The sequence below is a fragment of the Muntiacus reevesi genome, chromosome 21 (assembly GCF_963930625.1).
Source record: "Muntiacus reevesi chromosome 21, mMunRee1.1, whole genome shotgun sequence".
NCBI lineage: Eukaryota > Metazoa > Chordata > Mammalia > Artiodactyla > Cervidae > Muntiacus > Muntiacus reevesi.
In genome coordinates, this window is record NC_089269.1 from 45926513 (window position 1) to 45947822 (window position 21310).

The following is a 21310-nucleotide window of genomic DNA, read 5'->3' on the forward strand; positions in this document are numbered from 1 at the left end:
TTTCCATTTTAGAGATGGTAATTTTGACTTCCAAGTTAACATCAATAATGAGAAACAGATTTTAAAATTTTAGTTTTAGCTATGTTTATTGAGATACCTAGCACTGTATTGCCTACCAGGGATTAGTGGATTAGGTTATCTTTAAATAAAGCATTTCAATTTAGTACCTCTACTAAAATTAGAAAGTTTCACATCTGTGATTCATATTATAATTGCTCTCCTGCAGCTGCAGTGGTGGTGGTTGGTGGTGTTAGTTGCTAAATTGTGTCCGACTCTTGTGACCCTGTGGACTCTAGCCTGCCAGGCTCCTCTGTCTGTGGAATTTTCCAAGCAAGAGTGGGTAGCCATTCCCTTCTCCAAAGGATCTTCCCTACCCAGATTGAACCTGGGTCTCCTGCAGTTGCAGGCAGATTCTTTATCTACTGAGCCACCAGGGAAGATCTGCATTAACTGCTGCCTTATTTAATTAACATTGTTACTTAATGTTTTTTCCTCTTAATCCGTTTTTTTTTTTTTGACTCAAATTTATTAGGAGTCGGGATGAGAAGGTGTTTCTAGAGTGGTTGGGAATTTCAAGGGCCCCTTTTCTGTGGTTTGCTTGTGTTTTCAGTTACTTTGCATACTATATTTGTCAAGTCTTAGACCTACAGAAGGTCATTCTGACCAAGGTCTAGTTTTAAGGCTTTCACTTCCTCTAGGCAATCAGAAATAAACAATGTAAATCATGGCTATAATTTTTACAGCTTGAAAACAAATGGCGTGAATATTTCATTATGAATGTAGGACAGGAACACTTATTATTCTGTATTGAAAGTAACTTCTGGTGAAATATCTCCAGCACTGTGTCCTTCTTTTAAATTTCTATGGAAATTTCATTGGGTATAACTTCAGACTTTGGTTTAAATTCAGCCTAGTTTAGTGTCAGTTTCTTTTTAATGATCTATGAGATTGTTTATGTAATTCAAGAAGTGTTCTTCAGAAATTAACAAGCTGAATATTGAGTAATAAGGGGAAATGTCTGTTCCCTAAATGTCCTTTTAATCTTTGTCTAATGTTGTTCTCATCACACACAGAGGACACTTGAGACATTTCCCTCTGTTTTCTTCCTCCTCACTTTTAGCCCTGTCCTCAACACAGCATCACTATTTAGATCATGTAATATGAATTGAAATGTAATATTTGGACCTAGGGGCAGAAGACATTTTTGACCTTAAGATACTATCCTCTCAGGACTTCAGTTTCCTCATCTGTAATGGAAGTGTGGAAGTATGTTCTATTGGATGAATGTCATCTTTTAGTTGGGAATTCTTTGGGTCTATGAGATTATCCATTCTCTTGAGTAGACTTGTGTAGTCTTAATACTTTCTTTTTATCTTGTTGAGATCATTACTAGGCTTACTCATACTTTCATTCTTAGAGGTTCTGGAATCACTCTATTTTGTAGCTTAACTTCTTGGGTTTGTAGAACCTTGGAAAATGTAGTTTTCTTTTGGTCACTTGCATAAAGTTGGCAATAATAACGATAAGTCTCATGGCAGGGCCTGTGCTGTTAAATGCAGCCAACCATTCAGTGCTTAACGTAAGTGTGGATGTTGTTTTCCTTATGGGGAACCTGTAGGGTGAGGTTAGGGATCTTAGCGATAACACTGTTGGAAATACTTGCTTTACCTCAATTATATCCCAGTACTTGTTCTTTCCACTATCATGCTGCTGCTGGTGCTAAAATTGATTTTCTTTTGCATTTCATAATTCTTTGTATTCTGTGTGTAACACTTTATCTTTTTCAAAGGCCTTTGGGACACACGTAGGGCAGGGACTCCCCACTAAAGTCACAAGGATGCGCATTTGTCTGTGTTCACAGAGCTAGACTGGACTTGATGGATCTTTTCTTCTTCTTTTCCTGTAACAAGGTCTTCTTTTCCCATATCAAAGCATCTTTTAAAATTTCTGTGAAATTTAATTATTTTGTAATTACTGTGAAGATATCAGTGCAGCCTGATTTAAAACAGTGTTTGAGAGTTGCCCGTGAATTTTCCAGGCAGTGATAAATCAATATCTACTGATGACTGCAGAAAAATCCATTATAAAGGGGGAAGAAGGTAATTGACATTCCTTGGGAGCCCTAAAGACAACTGAAATGGAACTGCCTTTTTTTCTGAAGTTTGTTGTCTGTTTGAACATTTTTCTGATTCTAGAGTAATATGTGTTTATGGTTAAGAATTTGAAGGCAGAAACAAGGAAAAATTGCCTAAATGTAACCATTGTCAATATTTTGATGTATATCCTAGCTGGAGGTCGAGGAACCAAGGTTTGTGGACATGTTCAATGTGAGGTGTCTGCTAGACACGTACAGGTGGTGATTTGAGTATGCTCGTGGATACGTGAGTACAGAGTTCGTGAATAGGCAAGACTAGACCAAATGTAAGTATGAGAGTATACAGCAGGTCCATCAGTGAGCGTGTCTGTGCTGTGGGTCTGGATGAGTTCTCGTAGGGAGTGTTACAAAGAGAAGGAGAGATGGGAGGACCAAGCCCTGGTGCTGCAGCACTTAGAGCTCTGGAGGAGAAGAGGGAAGCCACGCGGTTGACAGCGTGTGAGGCGGTACATCAGACAGCTCTGGTATCCAGGAAGCCAAGTGCAGAAGGGATTTCAGGGAGGGAATGATCAACCTGGTCAGTGTTGCTAAGATGCTGTCTGAGAAGACCCAAAATTTCCCATTTGGCGATGTGAAGGCCACTGATCCTCACAGAGTAATTCCCAGGGAGTGGAGGGGAGAAGGCTTGATTTTAGTGGGCTCAAATGAAGAGAGAGAAGGAAGAGTTGGGGGAGAGGGAAGTGGAGACACTGAGAATATAAATAGTTTTTCTTTTTTTTTTTTGAGGAGTTTTACCGTATTAGGAGTTGCTCCCCAGGTGGTGCAGTGGTATAGACTCCACCCACTAAGGCAGGAGATGCAAGAGAAGCAGGTTCGATCCCTGGGTCAGGAAGATCCCTTGGAGAAGTAAATGACAACCTCCTCCAATACGCTTGCCCGCAAAATCCCATGGACAGAGCAGCCTGGCATGCTATAGTCCATGGAGTTGCAAAGAGCCGGACACGGCTGACCGCAGCACAGCAGCACTGTAGAGGAGAGCGGTGAATTTTACCGTGATTCGACGATGTGTGGAGGGTCAAGAAATGTTAAAAGCCATTGCAGTATTTTTGTATAACAACGGGAATGTTGTGTGTTCCTCTTTTTCTCATAATTTTCCTTGGTGAGACTGCAGAAGCTTGTCAGTTTTATCCTTAAAGAATCAGCTCATAGTCATCAGTGTTATCAAAAGCAGCTGCCAAATTTTGTTATGTGAGTGGTTTTCTTGGCAGAAATACAACAGATTTCAGAGAATCAGTGCTCTCAGTTCAGGCGCTGTTTGTGTCCGACTCTTTGCAATCCCATGGACTGCAACAGGCCAGGCCTCCCTGTCCATCACCAGCTCCCGGAGCTTGCTCAAACTCATGTCTGTCCAGTCGGTGATGCCATCCAGCCATCTCATCCTCTGTCGTCCCCTTGTCCTCCTGCCTGCAATCTTTCTCAGCATCAGGGTCTCTTCCGTTAGGCAGTTTAACAGTTTGTTTCCCTAAAGGATACCCTTAAAATTTTAAAGAATCTATTTGAATTGATATCTTTGTCAATATGGAATATTAAACAGTATGTATAACATTGTTCTCAAACAATAAGAAATCTTACTATATTTTTCTTTCCTGACTATCTCCTAGTTTTGTCAAAGTAATCTAAGATTTTGGTTAAAGATAGATTTTTCTCTTTTATCAAATTCCTTTTCTATTTGAAGAATCTTTAAAATGTTGCAATAAAACTCACAGCTAAGTTATCAGCAGTTTAGACTTTAACTGAGTTTCACTGTTTTTTTATTTTGTTTATTGTCTGTTTAAACATCTTTTAGGTTTATGTTTTTACAAAGTATTACATGTTTTTGATTTAAAAGCAATAGATTTGTCGTAAAGCAGTCTCATTTATCGCACGCCTAGTTTGGCTTCAGAGATGATCTTCACCCATTTCTGCTGTTTCTTGTTTTTGGTGGTTACCTCTGTCTCTCTAGTTTGTTTCTGCCTCAGTATATTTATGAACCTAAGATGCTATCTGTTTGCAGATAACAGTGTCTAACGCGGTGCCTTTTGACTCAGTATAAGTCGTAAAGAAATACTGCTTTTCCTTTGGATTCTGTCTGATTCTCTCTGTCACCCTCTCCCCTTCATTTGTCAAGGTTAATAATTACATTTCATTTAATAACCATGATTAAGTCTCCCATTATTTGTTCTGAAAAAGGAAAACCAGTTAGCAGTGTTGATGTTATTATACCTGTGTCAATATTGAACACTGGAAAGTTAAGTAACATGCTATTACACTTCTCTCCTTGCAGTTTCAAGGTCACCCAGTGCCACACAAAAACATTGATTTTTTATTGAAATATAGTTGATTTACAATGTTGTGTTAGTTTCGGGTGTATAGCAAAGTGATTCAGATACACACACACACATATTCATATTCTTCTTTTTTAACAGATTATTTGAGAATATCGAGTACAGTACCCTGTGCTGTATAGTACATCCTGGTTGGTTTTCTGTGTAGTAATGTTTATATGTTAATCCAAAACTCCCAATTTATCCCTCCTCCTGCCCCTCCTTTCCCCTTTCATAAGCATAAGTTTGTTTCATGTGTCTGTGGGTCTATTTCTATTTTATATGTAAATTTATTTGTATCTTTTCTTTAAGATTCCACATATAAGTGATATCATATGATATTTGTCTGGCTTAGTATGATACTATTTAGGTTCATACTTGTTGCAAATGGTATTATTTCATTCTTTTTTAAGGCTGAGTAATATTCCATTGTGTGTGTGTGTGTGTGTGTGTGTGTGTGTGTGTGTGTGTGTGTGTATACATAAATATATATACACATACCACATCTTTATCCGTTTACCTGTCGATGGATATTTAGGTTGCTTCAGCATCTTGGTTATTGACACTAGTGCTGCAGTGAACATTGGGGTGCATATATCTTTTCAAACTGTGGTTTTTTCTGGGAAAAAGATTGTAGGATCGTATGGTAGCTCTGTTTTTAGTTTTTTAAGGAACCTCCATACTGTTCTCCACAGTGACTATATGAATTTACATTCCCACCAGCACTGAAGGAGGGTTCCTTTTTCTCCACGCTCTCTTCAGCAGTTGTTATTTGTAGATTTTTTTGATGATGGCCCTTCTGACTAGTGTGAGGTGACACCCATTATGGTTTTGATATGCGTTTCTCTAATTATTTGTGATGTTGAGCATCTTTTCATGTGCCTCTTGGCCATCTGTATGTCTTCTTTAGTGAAATGTCTGTTAGGTCTTCTGCCAATTTTTTTGATTGGGTTGTTTGTGTTTTTGATAATAAGCTGTATGAATTGTTTGTGTGTTTTGGAGACTAATCCCTTGTTGGTTGCATCATTTGCAATATTTTTTTCCCATTAGTAGGTTGTCTTTTCATTTTGCTTAATGTTTCCTTTGCAGTGCAAAAGCTTTTAACTTTCATTAGGTCCTATTTGTTTTTGTTTTATTTCCATTACTCTGGGAGATGAATTCAAAAAGATACGCTCTGATTTTTGTCAAAGTGTGTCCTGCTTGTGTTTTCCTCAGAGTTTTATAGTATCCATTGTTACATTTAGGTCTTTAATCCATTTTGCATTTATTTTGGTGTATGGTGTTATAGAATGTTCTAAGTTAGTTTTACACTTAGCTGTTCAGTTTTCCTAGCACCACTTACTGAAGAGACTCTTTCTTCTCTATTGTATATTTTTGTCTGCTTTGTCATAGATTGATTGACCATAGGTGCACGGGTTTATTGCTGTGTTTTCTTTCCTGTTCTGTTGATCTACATTTCTGTTTTTGTGCCCATATTATGCTGCATTGACTACTGTACCTTTGTAGTATAGTCTGAAGTCCGGGAGCCTGATAGCTCCAGCTCTGTTTTTCTTTTTCAAGATTGCTTTGGATCTTCAGGTTCTTTTATGTTTTCAGAAACATTTCTAACATCAAATTCAAATAATTGCTAACAATTATGGAACACTGGTATGTGTCAGGCGCTCTCCTAAGAGCATTAGGTATATTATTTCATTTGATCCTCCCAGCAGAGTCCGAGAGGACTAAGCGACTGAACAACAAGATGAAGTACTGTTCCTGTCGTTCTCCCCCTCCCTCCAAAAAAAGAATTGTCAGAGGGACGTGAAGTGATTGGCCCACTGGCAGGGCTGTCCTCCAGGTATAAAATGCCTCTGGTGATCTCCAGAGCAGACAGCGACAAAGGCTCTGAGAGAGTTAGGCTTAGGTGTGTCCTCTGATAATTAATCTCTGTCCTTGTTTATCTCTAGTCCCTGATTGTGCAGTCTGTAGATATCTGGGGCATATACTTAGAAAGGTGTAGGAACGAAGGTACCCTTGGAAGAGGCTGAGTGAGTTTGGGAATTTTACTCTTCAGGGGGAACTGTTGGAAGTTTTCACTCTGCTTTTTTTTTTTTTTTCATTTTCCCTTTGAGCATCTTGCAGGAGTCCTAAGTGAACTGGCATAGTAACTACTGCATCTCCCTTTCTGCCCATCAGTTGCCTATCTTAGAAAACCCATAGTTAACGTCATATTTCATGATGAAATACTGAACATTTTCTTTACAGGGGAATAAGGCAAGGATGCCCTTTCTTACCACTCTCACGACCGAATCATTGCAGTAAGGGGAAAAAAAGTGTAAAGATGGGAAGAAGTAAAACTGTCTCTATATGCAGATGACATGATTGTGTACATAGACAATCCTAAGAAACCTACAAAGAAACAGATCTAATAAGTGAAGTAAGGTTGTGGAGAATTCAAGGTTAATATTTAAAAACATAAATTTTATGTTTATAGTATCAGAAGAGAACCAGAAAGTGAAGTTTAACAAACAAGTCTGTTTATAGTAACTATTAAAAAAAAACCCAAAATACTTAAGAATAAGTTTAACAAAAGATGTGCCAGATCTCTTTCCTAAGAACCTTCAGAATAATGCCAAGAGAATTAAGGAAGACCTAAATAAATGGAGAGATGTGCCATGTTCATGTCTCAGAAGACTCAGTTTGTTAGAGGTGAGTTCTCCCAAAATTGCTGTATAGAGTCACTGCTGGCCCTTTCAACTCGAGAAGAAGACAGTCCAGTTAAAAATGGACAGAATAATTGGACAGACATTTCACAGAAGAAGATACACAGATGGCTAACAAGCATATATAGAGATGCTCAACATTATTAGCCATCAAAAAATGCAAACTAAAACCACAGCACTGTTGTTTACTTGCTCAGTTGTGTTCGACTCTTGGCAGCCCCATGGACTGCAGCATGCCAGGCTTCCCTGTCCTTCGCCAGCTCCCGCTGTACCACTGTATATTTGTTAGGCTAGCTAAGATGAAAAAGACTGACATAACCAAGATTGGTGAGAATGTGGAGCATCTGGAGTTACCACACACTGCTGGTAGCAAGAAAATGGTACAATTACTTTGGAAAAGTGTTTAGCAGTTTCTAAGAAGTTAAACAGAAACTCGCCATATCACTCAGCTTCTCCACTTCTAGGTATTTAGTTACCCAAGAGAAATGAAGTATATGTCTGTGAAGATGTTCCCTGAAGCTTTATTATAGCAACCCCCAAACTGGAAGCAGTGCATCTTTATTACGGGCTTCCCAGGTGGCGCTAGTGGTAAAGAACTTGCTGGCCAGGGTAGGTAGACGAATGAGACACAGGTTTGATCCCTGGGTCGGGAGGATCCCCTGGAGGAGAGTACGACAACCCATTCCAGTATTCTTGTCTGGAGAGTCCCATGGACAGAGGAGCCTGGTAGCCTACTGTCCGTGGAGTCGCAAAGTGTCAGCCACAACTGAAGTGACTTAGCACACGAGCACACATCTTTATGACAATAAATAGTGCATCCACCGTGAAAGGGATAAACATATGGTGGTATGTACGTATAATGGAGTACTGCTCAGCAGTAAAGAACCCAAACATTGAATGTACGCATCCCAATTGTCATTAAACTGAGTGAAAGAAACCCAAGGCCGAAGCACGTTCTGTTTATTTAAATAGAACATGTTGTTCTGTTTACACAGAAGTCACGGAAAATGCACACGAATTGACAGTGACATGAATGCAAATCGTTGGTTCCCTGGGACCATGTGACCAGGGGGAGACCTCAGAGAGGCACATGGGATCGTGAGAAGGGATGGAAATTTATCTCAATTGTGGTGGTGATTTCATTCACACTTACAACTATCAAAACTCACTGAATTCTGTATTTTAAATAGTGCAGTTCATTCAGTGTAAATCCTACCTCTGAGTGGATACATAAAACAGTGAGTGACAAGTGCGTGGTAGAAAATGCATAATTCAGTAAATACACTGAACTGGTATGAGCCAACTCCAGTTGCTAGTTCTTGTTTTCAAAACAGTCCTACTCCACTGAGATATAACAGTCCCATTAAGAGTTGAATAGCTGCCACATGTGACACAAATCAAAGGCTGCATTGTTTCCTACATTCGTTGTAGTAAGAGGATTTAACAGAAGAATCTGTTCCTCCTCTGTTGGTTCTGGAGCTTGGATTTCCTATGTTCTTTCTTCCTTTGATGTTGTCCTTGAGTCTCTAAGGCATGTCTGACTCTTTGTGACTGCAAGGACTGCAGCACGCCAGGCTCCTCTGTCCTTTAGTATCTCCCAGAGTTTGCTCAAATTCATGACTTTGAGTCAGTGGTGCTATTTAAGCATTTGCTGCCCCCTTCTATATTCCCTTTCCAATTAATTGAACATTATGGTTAAATGAGAATTGACCAGAAAGTAGTTTTTATTTGAAGTCTTTCTGCAGATAACCTTTAGAAACTGCCCACATTCCTGTGTAAGTTGATTATAGTGATCATTGTCATATCTTTCACTCCAAGGTATCATTTTCATTTCAAACATTTCGAGGCTATATTCTTCTTAAATGTAGGGACTGTCTCTTTTGAGTGTGTTTTCACTGCACCAGTCTGCTCTATGGCACAGGCAGGCACTTGAAGAAAGAACATTTGTCCTCGTTACGTGAAAGTTGAAGGATGTTTGGTGATGGTCCTCCCCTCTTATATGACCCTTGGTGTTAGGCTACTCCCCATGCCCTTCTCCACTGAGAATTAAAAACAACCAAGTTGTGAGACTTTTCACTGAAGTGAGTAAAAGTCCAGCTCTTTTGTATACATGGAACTTCATCTTCATTCTGAATTTCTGTTCTGAAGCGTTATAGATCTGGTTCTGTCATGGAATATTCACCTCAGGATTTTAAAAGTTTGTGTAGTTTTTTTAAGTAAGTTACCTTAAAGTTATTAAAATGTAATAAAGCCACAGGAGCTTGTTTCATTTTTAAAAAATCGGCTTGGAAAGCAAAATACTAAGAGATAATTGTTAAAATTTAAGTTGTGTACTGAGCAGAGAGCAGAAGTTATTTCCAAATTGAGATGCAGGAAGCTTTAAAATGCCTATTCATCCTTTATCAGCATTACTGAATGAATCAGCAATTTGCTTAGGTCAGTGAACCTTTGTTTTGAATTATAACAATTGTTTCTATTTCTAAGAACATAGGAAAATTCAGGTGTAACATAGGAATCTCAACTTGGAGTTAATAAATTCACAGAATTTTAGGCCCTTAAGACTCTCTGGGGATGTTACAGCTTACTGTTCATGGTTGAAAAATGTCAGAAGGTGACTGAGTGTACCATTCTTACCTAATTTAGTCATCCCTTAGTTAATATTATTTGGTAAAAATAGATTACTGACCACCTGGATGGTTTTCAGAATTAGGAGAGTTGAATTTGAATTTCAGAATAACTTTTTGTAGGGCTTCACGCTAGTGAGGTCAGGGTCAGGTGATTGTATTTCTGACTCTGGGAAAGCCATCCAAGGGCTTTTCTCTGAGTACTTGGCTCAGTGGCATTGTTGCTCTGTGTGTTGGAGTGGCTGGCTGTGCTGTGTCTGGAAGATGAAGTTAGATGATCTGTGTTTTGGGTTTATACTATAAATGCCGCCATACATCCAGAAGCAGGTACCTGCATTGGGCCAGGCATTCTGTTACAAGCTTGAGCTATGACAGAGAACAAGTCAGGCACGGTGTTGACATTCAAGCTGAGACCTAACAGGTGAGGAGTTGGCCAGCTGAGGAGTAAAAGTCCAGGGGGTGGGGACAGCATGTGCAAAGGTCCTGAGGTTGGAAGGAGCTTGGTGCCTGTGGAGCAGGGAGGAAGGATGGTCAGGCTGGAGAACAGCAAGAGAGGGAGACAGAGGCTTTGAGGTAAGGCTGGATTCACAGACAACCCGACCATGCAGGTCTGGAGGACATGCTGAGCATTTAGAATTGATCATAAGGAATTTGGAAGACATTGTGGGGTTTTTAGCAAGGGAGCTGTAACTTTGATGGAGGGGAATAAATTGGAGGGGATCATGAGGGGATTGAGGGGACTGAGGCTTTTGTTGTTTTTATTATCGTCGTTAATAGCCACTGTTATTTAAAGTTTGTTGGCTTTGGGCCAGTGTGCTCAACCCTTCACCCTCATCTTCATGTAAGCCTCACAGCAGCCCAGTGAGGTGCTCTTGTTAGCCTTGTTTGAAACCGAGACCCCCCCCCAGCGAGGCTGAGCAGGTTGCCTGAGCCACACAGCCAGCGAGGGGCAGGGCCGAGAGGTGAGCCCCGGGCTGTAGGTGCCAGGCCCTGCTCTGGCGGCCAGTGCTGTGGTTTCAGTGTGTGAGCTCGTGGCCCGTTACTGGTTCTTAAAATTGGAGTGGATCACAACTGGATTTTTTTTTTTTTTAATTTTAATAGAGTAGAAATTAGACTATGTTGCTCTAGTAAGGATAAAATATTGCTGGGTGAACATTTGTGGCACTTTTTATTTTACATAATTATATTTGTACATGTGTGAGCTGGTGAGGCCTTATAAGAGGATAAACAGCATTTATCTAGGCACAAGCCAGTGTGTCTTGGACTGGAGTTGTAGCAGGACAGATGGACACAGGTGGGTCTTAGCTGCAAGGGGCAGAGGCACCAGGGCTTGGGAGGGGGCTGGGGCCCGGGGCCGAGCGTGGCAGGTCTCAGGGCCGAGGCCCAGGTTTCTGGGAGGACTCAGGTCAGCCCACTTACAAGGAGGCTGGACCCTTTTCAGAGGGACCGTCCCAGGTGGCCGTTTGACGCCCTGATTTTCTAGCTTCTCTCAGCTGCAGCTGTTGGAACTTGGTGTTGGCATATGGCCCAAAGCTGTAAGCTGGCCATGAATTTATGAGCTAGCCTGTCACCCAGAACTGCCTGAACAAGGGGACTGAGCCAAAAATAAACTCTCTCTTGAGACGAGTAGTGAACGAACTAGTTGGAGCAGCATGTAATGACTGGATTACATGTGGGCTGACAGCAACTCTGTGGGAATTGGGCCTTGCTTGTTTTATGTGAAAGTCCCTCTCCATTTATTTATGTGTTCTTCAGTGTCTTTCAGTACAGTTTTTTTTAAATTGAGGTAAAATTGGTATATAAACATTATATGCCAATTACATATATAACCTTCAGGTGTTCACCATTACAATTCCACATCTGTATACATTACAAAGTAATAACCGCCAAATGTCTAGTTTCCATTCATCACCACCCAGACAGTTGGCCCCTTTCATCTGTTTTGCTCGTCCTGATCCCTGTTCACTTCTAGTAAGTAAAAGTGAAAGTGTTAGTTGCTCAGTGGCGTCCGATTCGTTGCAACCCCAAGGCCTGCAGCCCGCCAGGCTTCTCTGTCCGTGGGATTTTCCAGGCAAGAATACTGGAGTGAGTTTCCATATCCTTCTCCAGAGGATCTTCCTGACCCAGGGATCGAACCCGGGTCTCCCATATTGCAGGCTGATTCTTTACCATCTGAGCTATCGGGGAAGCCCGTTCCCCTCTAGTAACCAGCAGTCTAGTCTCTGTGTATATGGATTTTATTTTGTTTTGTTTGTTTTCTTTAGATTACATATATGAGTGAGAATCACACAATAGTTAACTTTCTCCATCTGACATATTTCACTTAACATTATACTGTCAAAATGGCAAGATTTCATTTTTTTATGGCTGGGTAGTGTAAATGTCCATCACATCTCTATCCGTTCATCCATTGATGGGCATTTATGTTATTTTCATATCTTGGCTATGATAAATAATGCTTCATTGAACATGAGGGTGTGTATGTTTTATAGTTGGTGTCTTCATATTCTTTGGATTAATACCCTGAAGTGGATTGGTTGAATTATACAGTAGTTCTGTTCTTCATTTTTTTGAGGAATTTCCCCAGTTTTTCATGGTGGCTTCACAGAGTATGAGGGTAGGATTTATGTAGCTTTATATCATCATCAGGGCAGGTGATGGGAAAGAATTAAGAAGGCTGGGGACTTGTGCTGGGATACTGCAAGGCATGCGGTCAGCTGTTGAATCCGGCGTGGCTGGGGAGGTGGACAGTCTTGGATAAAGTGGAGGGCAGTGGTCCCTGCAGTACCACACACACCAGATATAGTTTCATTGAATGACAGTTCCTCCCCACTACTGTTAACAGCAGTTCCTCATGTTGATAACTGAAATACCAAGACCAATTGTGAAAGGGAATTTACTACCCTTTTAATGTGGGCACAACCCGAAAGTCAAGTTAGTCCTTGGACGTGGTTTTCAAGTTGCCATGATTTCATGTAGTATGCTGAATCAGTAAATAAATGATAGGTTGTGATCCTTGACCTTGGGAAAAGTTTAACCACATAGTGAGAGATTTTATTTTCATTGACTGTTTCTGAGGAACTTAATATTTCAGCTATAATGAGCACCTTAAAAAAGAACACATAAGTAGAACAGAACTCATAGATGCGTGTCTTGTGTGTTTACTGAGACATCATGTCTTTGAGGTGGAATTCACCTATGATTGGGGCTTCCCAGTTGGCACTAGTGGTAAAGAACCCGCCTGCCCATGCAGGAGATGTTTGATCCCTGGGTTGGGAAGATACCCCTGGAGGAAGAGATGGCAGCGCACTCCAGTATTCTTTCTTGGAGAATCCCATGGACAGAGGCACCTGGCAGGGTACAATCCATGGGATTGCAGAGACTGGGACATAACTTTGGGTCTGGTCTATCTGGATTTAGTAGTTTTTATTTCTCCTTTCATTTTTGTTTGGCGTGTAACAACTGTGAAAAAAGTAATGTTTACTGAGTCATGGAACATTTGAGGACTTTCATGTTTTAGGACATGAGTAAGCTTCAGAAGAAAAACAGGGATCACCCTGTGAGGAGCTTGTGGTCCCTGGATCAGGAAGATCCCTTGGAGTAGGAAATCAAAGCCCACTCCAGTATTCTTGCCTGGGAAATTGCATGGACAGAGGAGCCAGGTGGGCTCCAGTTCATGGGTCAGAGAGTCAGACACAATTTAGCAACTAAACTGTCCTTTTTTTTTCCTTTTTTTGGCTGGTTCAGTTCAGTCCCTCAGTCACTCTTTGCAACCCAGTGGACTATAGCCCACCAGTCTCCTCTGTCCATGGAATTCTCCAGGCAAGAATACTGGAGTGGGTTGTCATTTCCTTTTCCAGGCGGTCTTCCTGACCCAGAGATTGAACCTAGGTCTCCTGCATTGCAGGCAGATTCTTTTCCGACTGAGCCACCAGGGAAGCCTGTAGTTGTTTGTATGTATGTGGGCATATATATATGATGAAAAAATGTTTGGAGGCTACTCTGTATTAGTATGGGCCTCTCAGGTGGTGCTAATCGTGAAGAAATTGCCTGCCGATGCAGGAGACATGAGACACGGGTTCAATCCCTGGGTTGGGAAGTTCCCCTGGAGAAGGACATGGCAACTCACTCAAGTATTCTTGCCTGGAGAATCCCATGGACAGAGGAGTCTGGTGACTTACAGTCCATAGGGTTGCACGGAGATGATATGACTGAAGCGACTTAGCAGGCATGCACACACTTATGTTAGTATGTGTTTTTTAAAAATACACATTTTTTTAATAACATTCTCTTTTGTTTTAGCATTTTGAGAAAACCAAGAGTTTCTCTGCATGGTAAACCATGTTGTTAATGATGGAATAGTCCTATTTGTTAGCTACATTTTGTAGTGTTAAGTAAGACTTGTTATGTAAAAAGATTCATTACGAAGATCTGGTCTGACAGACCTGAGTCTTGAAATCAAGGAAATCCTCTTCTTCGTGTTGGAGGAGCTTTGCCTTTTGTAGGATGTGTCCCTCGTTCTGGGGCATCACACCCTCCTGCCTGCTGTCAAGTGTTGGGAAACGGGGGACACAGAGAATGTGGAGTGCTGTGTGCCTGTTCCACCGTTTAGCCCAGCCCACAGGGTGACCTCTGGTGACCTACACGCTCCCATTGATGTCTTAAAGCAACCCATTGGGATGCCACCCAGAAACTTCTCAGCCTTACCTGTTTGCTCATTGGAGCTGTTTTCTTTGTACAAAATGCCTCATTTCAGAGCCATAAAATCCTTGTTTCAAAAGGTCTTCCCGTCCTTCACCCCAAGAATATGTTTCCTATTATTATAAAAATTGCTTTTCAAAAATCTATATTAAATGAAGTGAAGTGAATAAATGCGTCTAGGCTTGCAGGAGCCTTTTTTCTTTTAAAAGGTTTCTTTTCATTATGTGTAACGTAGGCCAAATTGTTTGTCAGTATATTTTTAAGGAATTTCACGTGTTCTGATTCTTTGCACTGCAGATCACCTCATTCCTCTAAAGTCATAATCTTTAAGATGAGATAGCCCTTAAATTTTTTTTTTTTTTTTTTGCTGAATCTACAGTTACCATGTCTGTCAGCCTACAGTTCTTTTAGTTGGGCCTCTTTAATCTCCAGTGGAATATGGACACACTTCAAAATTGTCCACCTGAAATCTTTGGGATCCAGTTTCCTCAAGCAGTTTATTTTAGGACCGTGTTTAGGGTCAGGAGATGAATCTGCCGAGTTCTGAATTTGAACATCCTTAAAAAATGTATTAAGTTCAAGTCACATCCACTCCTAAGCTATCCTGCCCTAGAACAGTACAGATCATTGGGGTATGCCAGTACCTTTTTAAAACCAGACACCCAGGTTCTCAAGATAAAATTTCTAAAAAAAGAAGCCATCTTTGTTTCATGCCAACATTAAAATTAGAGTACTAAATCAATACACCTGATAATTTAAAAGCTTAAGATAGGAGGGAAAAGCATCAGCTCTGTAGTCCTGGATGCCATGGGTATGGTGCCATGGATCCGTGCACACCGATCACTTGACCCTGAGTCTGTTTGAGGTAGAAGCTTTTGTTTTCATTTGGGTTTTGGTGATGAATATTTTAATCTGATGGGGGAGGGTGGGTGTTCCCAAGTGGCCCAGTGGTTCAGAACCCACCCGCCAATGTAGGAGAGGTGGGTTTGATCCCCTGGAGAAGGAAATGGCAATCCACTCCAGTATTCTTGCCGGGAAAATCCCCGTGGACCGAGGAGCCTGGAGGGCCCCAGTCCATGAGGTCGCAGAGAGTCGGACACGACTGAGCAACTAAACAGCAGCCACGTGGTGATGGGTGTCTGCCGGGGCCGCCGGGACAGACCTCTTTCCCAAGCCGTTCCGTGAGTGACCGCGGCCTGTGTCTCGGCAGGTTGACGACCGTCAGAAGCATGCTCTCTCGGACCCTCCCGACGCAGCCCCGAACGCAGAATGTGGCTGGGTGAGAACGCGGTGTTCGCCTACGAGTCGTCGGTGCACGGCGCGCACGTGCTGCGCTGCCTGGACGAGCAGCGGCGGAAGGACGAGCTGTGCGACGTGACGGTGCTGGTGGAGGGCCGGCCCTTCCGCGCGCACCGCGCCGTGCTGGCCGCCTGCAGCGCCTACTTCCACGCCCGGCTCGCCGGCCTGACCGGCTCGGAGCCGCGCATCACGCTGCCCGGAGAGGTGGGAGAGCTCGCCCCGCGTTCGCGCAACCAAGTCTCTCCTGGTTGATCCCGCTAGGGCAGAACCCCGTCTCCCGGGCATCCCTTGCCCGTGCTTCTGCGGCTGCACATTTAACTTGCTTCGTAGACATCCGGGCCTTTTCCATGTCAACTGGTTCACTTTATTTTTTTGGCCGCACCCACTCCAGTACTCTTGCCTGGAAACTCCCATGGACGGAGGAGCCTGGTAGGCTGCAGTCCATGGGGTCACTAAGAGTCGAACACTGAGCGACTTCACTTTCACTTTTCACTTTCATACTTTGGGGAAGGAAATGGCAACCCGCTCCAGTGTTCTTGCCTGGAGAATCCCAGGGACGGGGAAGCCTGGTGGGTTGCCGTCTGTGGGGTCGCACAGAGTCGGACACGACTGATGCGACTTAGCAGCATCAGCAAGGCAGGCGGATTGTAGTTCCCCCACCAGGGATCGAACCACTGTCCCCGGCAGTAGACGTGCAGAATCTTAACCCCTGGACTTCCAGGGAAGTCCCTGCAATGATAACTTTGGATGTTAGTTAATTATTTGTTGGGCCGTTGAATAACTCGACCCTCTGTTATGTTTTAATGAAATGATTCGCTGGTGAATATGGGCATTCGGAGAGGCTGCACAGCTGGGCGGGACTCCCCCTTTGGACCTTTTCCTGTGATGGACAGCTGTGGCAGGGATCAGGGTCCTCCCAAGCCTGCACTTGGCTATGACTGACCTGCCTTCGTGGACGGGGCTGAAAGGGAGTTACTGGGGACAGCCTCCCTGTGCTGCTCAGTTTTATTGTTTTAACTATGAGTCCCAGTTGCCAGATCTATTCGGTTTTCAAGCCAGATGTTTTAGAATTTGGAGAAAACCTAATAATAAGATTATGCATTCCAGCCTCCTCATTTGGTCTACAGGTGGCTGTTAGGTACTCCAGAAGGGTTCTCTCCCTTTCTTCTTTCTTGAGGTTGAGACAATGGCATGGGTAGAAGAAAGGTGATTTTGTATCATATTTATGGAGTGTTGTTCTTACACACCTTTCCCTGCAGGCCTATTATGGAGCTCAGGCACCTAGACACTTAGGTCCTTGTTACCATCCTACCTCCAAGAGATGACTCTTAGGGCAGGAGTGCTGGGTACACTGACTCTTTTTAACAGTTTGGTTTCATTAGTGACTACAACTAGAAGAGTGCTGAGCCTTGTGGCATTGGGACACACATTTTGTTCATTGTTAAGTTGTATCTGACAATTTGTGACACTATGGACTGCAGCAGGCAAGGATTCCGGGTCCTTCACTGTCTCCCAGAGTTTGTGTAAACTCAAATCTCCATTGAGTTGGTGATGCCATCCAACCATCTCATCCTCTGTCGTCCCCTTCTCCTCCCTCCTTCAATCTTTCCCAGCATCAGGGTCTTTTCAAATGAGTCGGTTCTTCACATCAGGTGGCCAAAGTGTTGGAGCTTTAGTTTCAGTATCAGTCCTTCCAGTGAATATTCAGGACTGATCTCCTTTAGGATTGACTAGTTGGATCTCCTTGCAGTCCAAGGGACTCTCAAGAGTCTTCTGCAGTCCATATTAGAAGTTATTAAAAGGAATTTGGACAAAGTATATAGAACCTGTCTGTGTACGACAGGTTTGTGTGGGCTATTCTGTGATGACACTGAGTCTCCAGTTTAGCTTATTGCTGGCCATGCATACAGACATCCATGAATGGTAGCTGCACGTTGTCAGTTCTGTGGCAGAAGTCGGAACAAATGATACAACACTGAGGCAGTGGCGAGAAGGGCCAGCTATCAGTCAGCCATTAGTCAGCCGTTGTTCTTTAACAAATAGCAACACATATACTAATGGAGATATCCTCATTATGATCTGTAGTTTCAATTAACGTAAAAAGACTTTCCAAGCAGAAAAAAATTTGATTCATATATATGGAAGGAAAGGTATCTGCATGCACATGTGTATGTATACATTCATTCTAATTTGAATATAAAATACAAATTTTCAGATCTTTGAAGTGTTTCATCATGACAGATTGAAAAGATCATTGTATAGCTGTCTTTAAAGCCTCTCTTTGATTATTTTAAATTATTTAAAATTTCTCAATTAGAATATTTATTGAGATCATTGTAAATTTACATGCCGCTGTAAGACATAAGGCAGAGAGACCCTTTGCTGCGCTCTGCTCAGCTTCTTCCAATGGTAATATTTTTGCAAAACTGTAGTGTATCACAGCCAGGATTTTGATAGTAATGCAATTCACCCAGCTTAGGCTTTCCTGGTCTTTCTTGTACTAAATTGCGTATGCTATGAAATTCTCTACAGTTTGGTTTTCTGGGTGGATCCGTGTATCCACTACCGCAGTAAGAAAACGGAACAGTTTCGGCGCCCACCCGAGAATCCCTTGTGTTGGCACTCACTTCCTTCCTGGTTTCCATCCATACACCCTCACCCCCTCCCTCCATTCCTAACCCCTGGCAACCACTAATCTGTTCTTTCTTAAAGTTTTGTCATCTGAAAAATGTCATATAAATGGAATCACACAGTAGGTGACATTTTGGGATTGTCCTTTTTCCTCTTACGTAATTTCTCTGAGATTTATCCAAGTTTTAGGCATCCGCAGTGTATTCTTTTGTATTGCTGAGTAGTACATACTGTGGGTGTACCGGTTTTTATTCAGCTGTACACCTATTGAAGGAAATCAGGCTAATTCCAATTTTGGGCTGTTACAAATGACATTGCAGTGAGCGCTTATGCAGGATGAGTTTTCATTTTTCTGGCATGAAAGAATAGGAGTGCAGTTGCTGGGACATATGGTGATTGCATGTTTATAACAAACTGCCAAACTGGTTTGCAGAGCGGCTGCACCATTTTACGTTCCCACCAGCAATGTATGAGTTTTCCAGTTTCTCCACATCTTCACCAGTATTTGGTCTTGTTCTTTTTATTTTATTATCTTTTTAGCCATTTAAAGGCTAATTAAGTATACCCAGTTTAGCAGGTGTTTAAGAGGATCACAGAAAAATTATATCTTGACCACTCTTACTGGAGTTCAGTGTTTTGAAATTAGTTTTTGTATTTTGAGCCTAGAGTGAAGTTTTCCATGCCCTCAGTCGGTGTCGTTTCCCCCTCTCTCTGCAGGGGCAGGTTCGGTGTAAATGTGCAATTTTGAGCTGAAAGGTTTTATTAGCTAGAGTTCTTGAATCTTTGCTGAGACTGTAGTAGGCACAAGTTTTAGGTCTTCACGTAGATCACTTTGTAAATCTGGATCTTTAAACATTTTATTACAAACTCTAAGATAATTGATAGTTAGCCATTTACTGTCCAGCATGGTTAGGAATACTTTCATTGCTTTAGCTGTATTGTTCTCCGGCCTTGAAAATTCCACTGTAGTACTTTATCACAGTTGAGGAGTTGTTTGAAATATGGTAACCGCATGAAACTAGGATGGCAGCAGACCCCAGCACTTGAAACAGTGTGTTGGACGTTTATCCATGTTCCTTATTCCATAGGTGCCTTCTTTCCGCTAATGTGGAAAGTGTGGTAATGTTTATATCTTTATCTCATATGAGTAAATCATACTCCATGGATCATCATGAGTGGAAATCTATAAAGTGGAGGGTGTGGTCCCAATGAACGGATGTGAGAAGCAAGCTTTTCTAGATTCCCTTAGCTTTACATTTCTGAGAAGAATTTTTTTTTTCTCACCCAATTAAAATCCCTGTTTTATAAGTATCACAAAGAGGTTTTCATCTTGCCACCCTGCTGCTTCTCTTGTCCTTATCTGCTAGACAGCTTTTCAGGTGATGTGTTTGTTTTTGTTTTGTATATTAACAGGTGACAGTTAAAGGATTTGAACCTTTAATTCAGTTTGCCTACACCGCTAAACTGATACTCAGTAAGGACAATGTGGATGAGGTGTACAAGTGTGTGGAATTTTTAGGCGTACCTGATATTGAAGAATCCTGCTTTCAGTTTCTCAAATACAAGTTTCTGGACTCCACTGCAGACACGCAGGAATGCCCCAGAAAAAAATGCTTCTCCTCGCCTTGCCAGAAACCAGATTTTAAGTTTTCGCTTTTGGACCAGAAGGATTTAGAAATCGATGAGGTGGAGGAATTTCTGGACAACAAAAATGTCCAAACCCCTCACTGTAAACTGCGTAGGTATCAAGGCAGTGCAAAAGCGACTCCTCCTGTGCAGGACAGTGCCAGCCAAACATGTGAATCCATGTGCTTAGAAAAGGACGCTGCCCTGGCTCTGCCGTCTTTATGCCCCAAATACCGAAAATTCCAGAAAGCGTTTGGGACTGACAGAGTCCGAACCGTGGAATCCAGCGTCAAAGACATTCAGGCCGCTTCTGTTCAGCCTCATGAGCCGTCAGAAAATGAGTGTCTAGGAGGAATCCAGGACTGTGCAGACTTGCAGGTGATTTTAAAATGTGAAGAAAGAAAATCAGCAATGGAACATGAAGAAGCCAAGAAGAAAGATCCCGCTTCCCAGGGCTCATCCGGAAAAACAGAAACGACTCCCTGCCCCCCCAGTTCTGCAGACCCCCACGGGCTCTACTCTCTGTCTCTCTTACACACGTATGACCAGTACGGGGACTTGAATTTTGCTGGCACGCAGAGCACGACAGTGTTGATGGAAAAGCCTTCGTTGGGTTGCGATGTGCGAGAAGAGAAGGCTTTCAGTGAGAGTCCAGACGTGAAATCAGACCCCGGCCCCAGGAAGGAGAGTGGCCTTGCCGCCAGTGACCTGAGCAGCGTGGAGCGAGAGGTGGCCGAGCACCTCGCAAAGGGCTTCTGGAGTGACATCTGCAGCGCCGACTCTCCCTGCCAAATGCAGTTGTCCCCTGCCGTAGCCAAAGATGGCCCAGAGCACAGCTACCCCCAGAAGCGGTCTGAGTGTCCCTGGTTAGGCATCAGGATCAGTGAGAGCCCGGAGCCGGGCCAGAGGACTTTCACAACCTTGAGTTCTGTCAGTTGCCCTTTCATAAGCACTCTGAGTACCGAGGGCTGTTCCAGCAGCCTGGAGATCGGAACCGATGACTATGTTTCAGAGCCCCAGCAGGAGCCTTGTCCCTACGCTTGTGTGATCAGCTTGGGCGATGACTCGGAGACGGATACCGAAGGGGACAGTGAGCCCTGTTCAGCCAGAGAACAAGAGTGTGAGGTGAGCGGAAAAGCAGTGTGTGCTCAAGTCATTGTTTGACCTCCGTTAACTGGGCGAATGTGTCCGCTCCTGTTGGGAATGTGGTCTGGCTCAGGGAGGGAGGAGGGAACCCCTACTCGGTTAACTCTACCACCGTGTGATACA

General features: G+C 42.6%; 1 protein-coding gene across 4 annotated transcripts in view; it reads left to right on the forward strand.

The window, feature by feature from the left end:
* The window catches only part of BACH1 (BTB domain and CNC homolog 1), a 45165-nt gene that overhangs the window by 10588 nt on the left and 13267 nt on the right, over positions 1 to 21310 (forward strand). For all 4 annotated transcript variants that reach the window (XM_065913540.1, XM_065913543.1, XM_065913542.1 and 1 more), the window contains exons 2-3: positions 15696 to 15988; positions 19829 to 21166. In XM_065913540.1, the coding sequence (XP_065769612.1) occupies positions 15755 to 15988; positions 19829 to 21166 (1572 nt within the window). In that variant the 5' untranslated portion in view covers positions 15696 to 15754. The remainder of the gene's footprint in view (positions 1 to 15695; positions 15989 to 19828; positions 21167 to 21310) is intronic.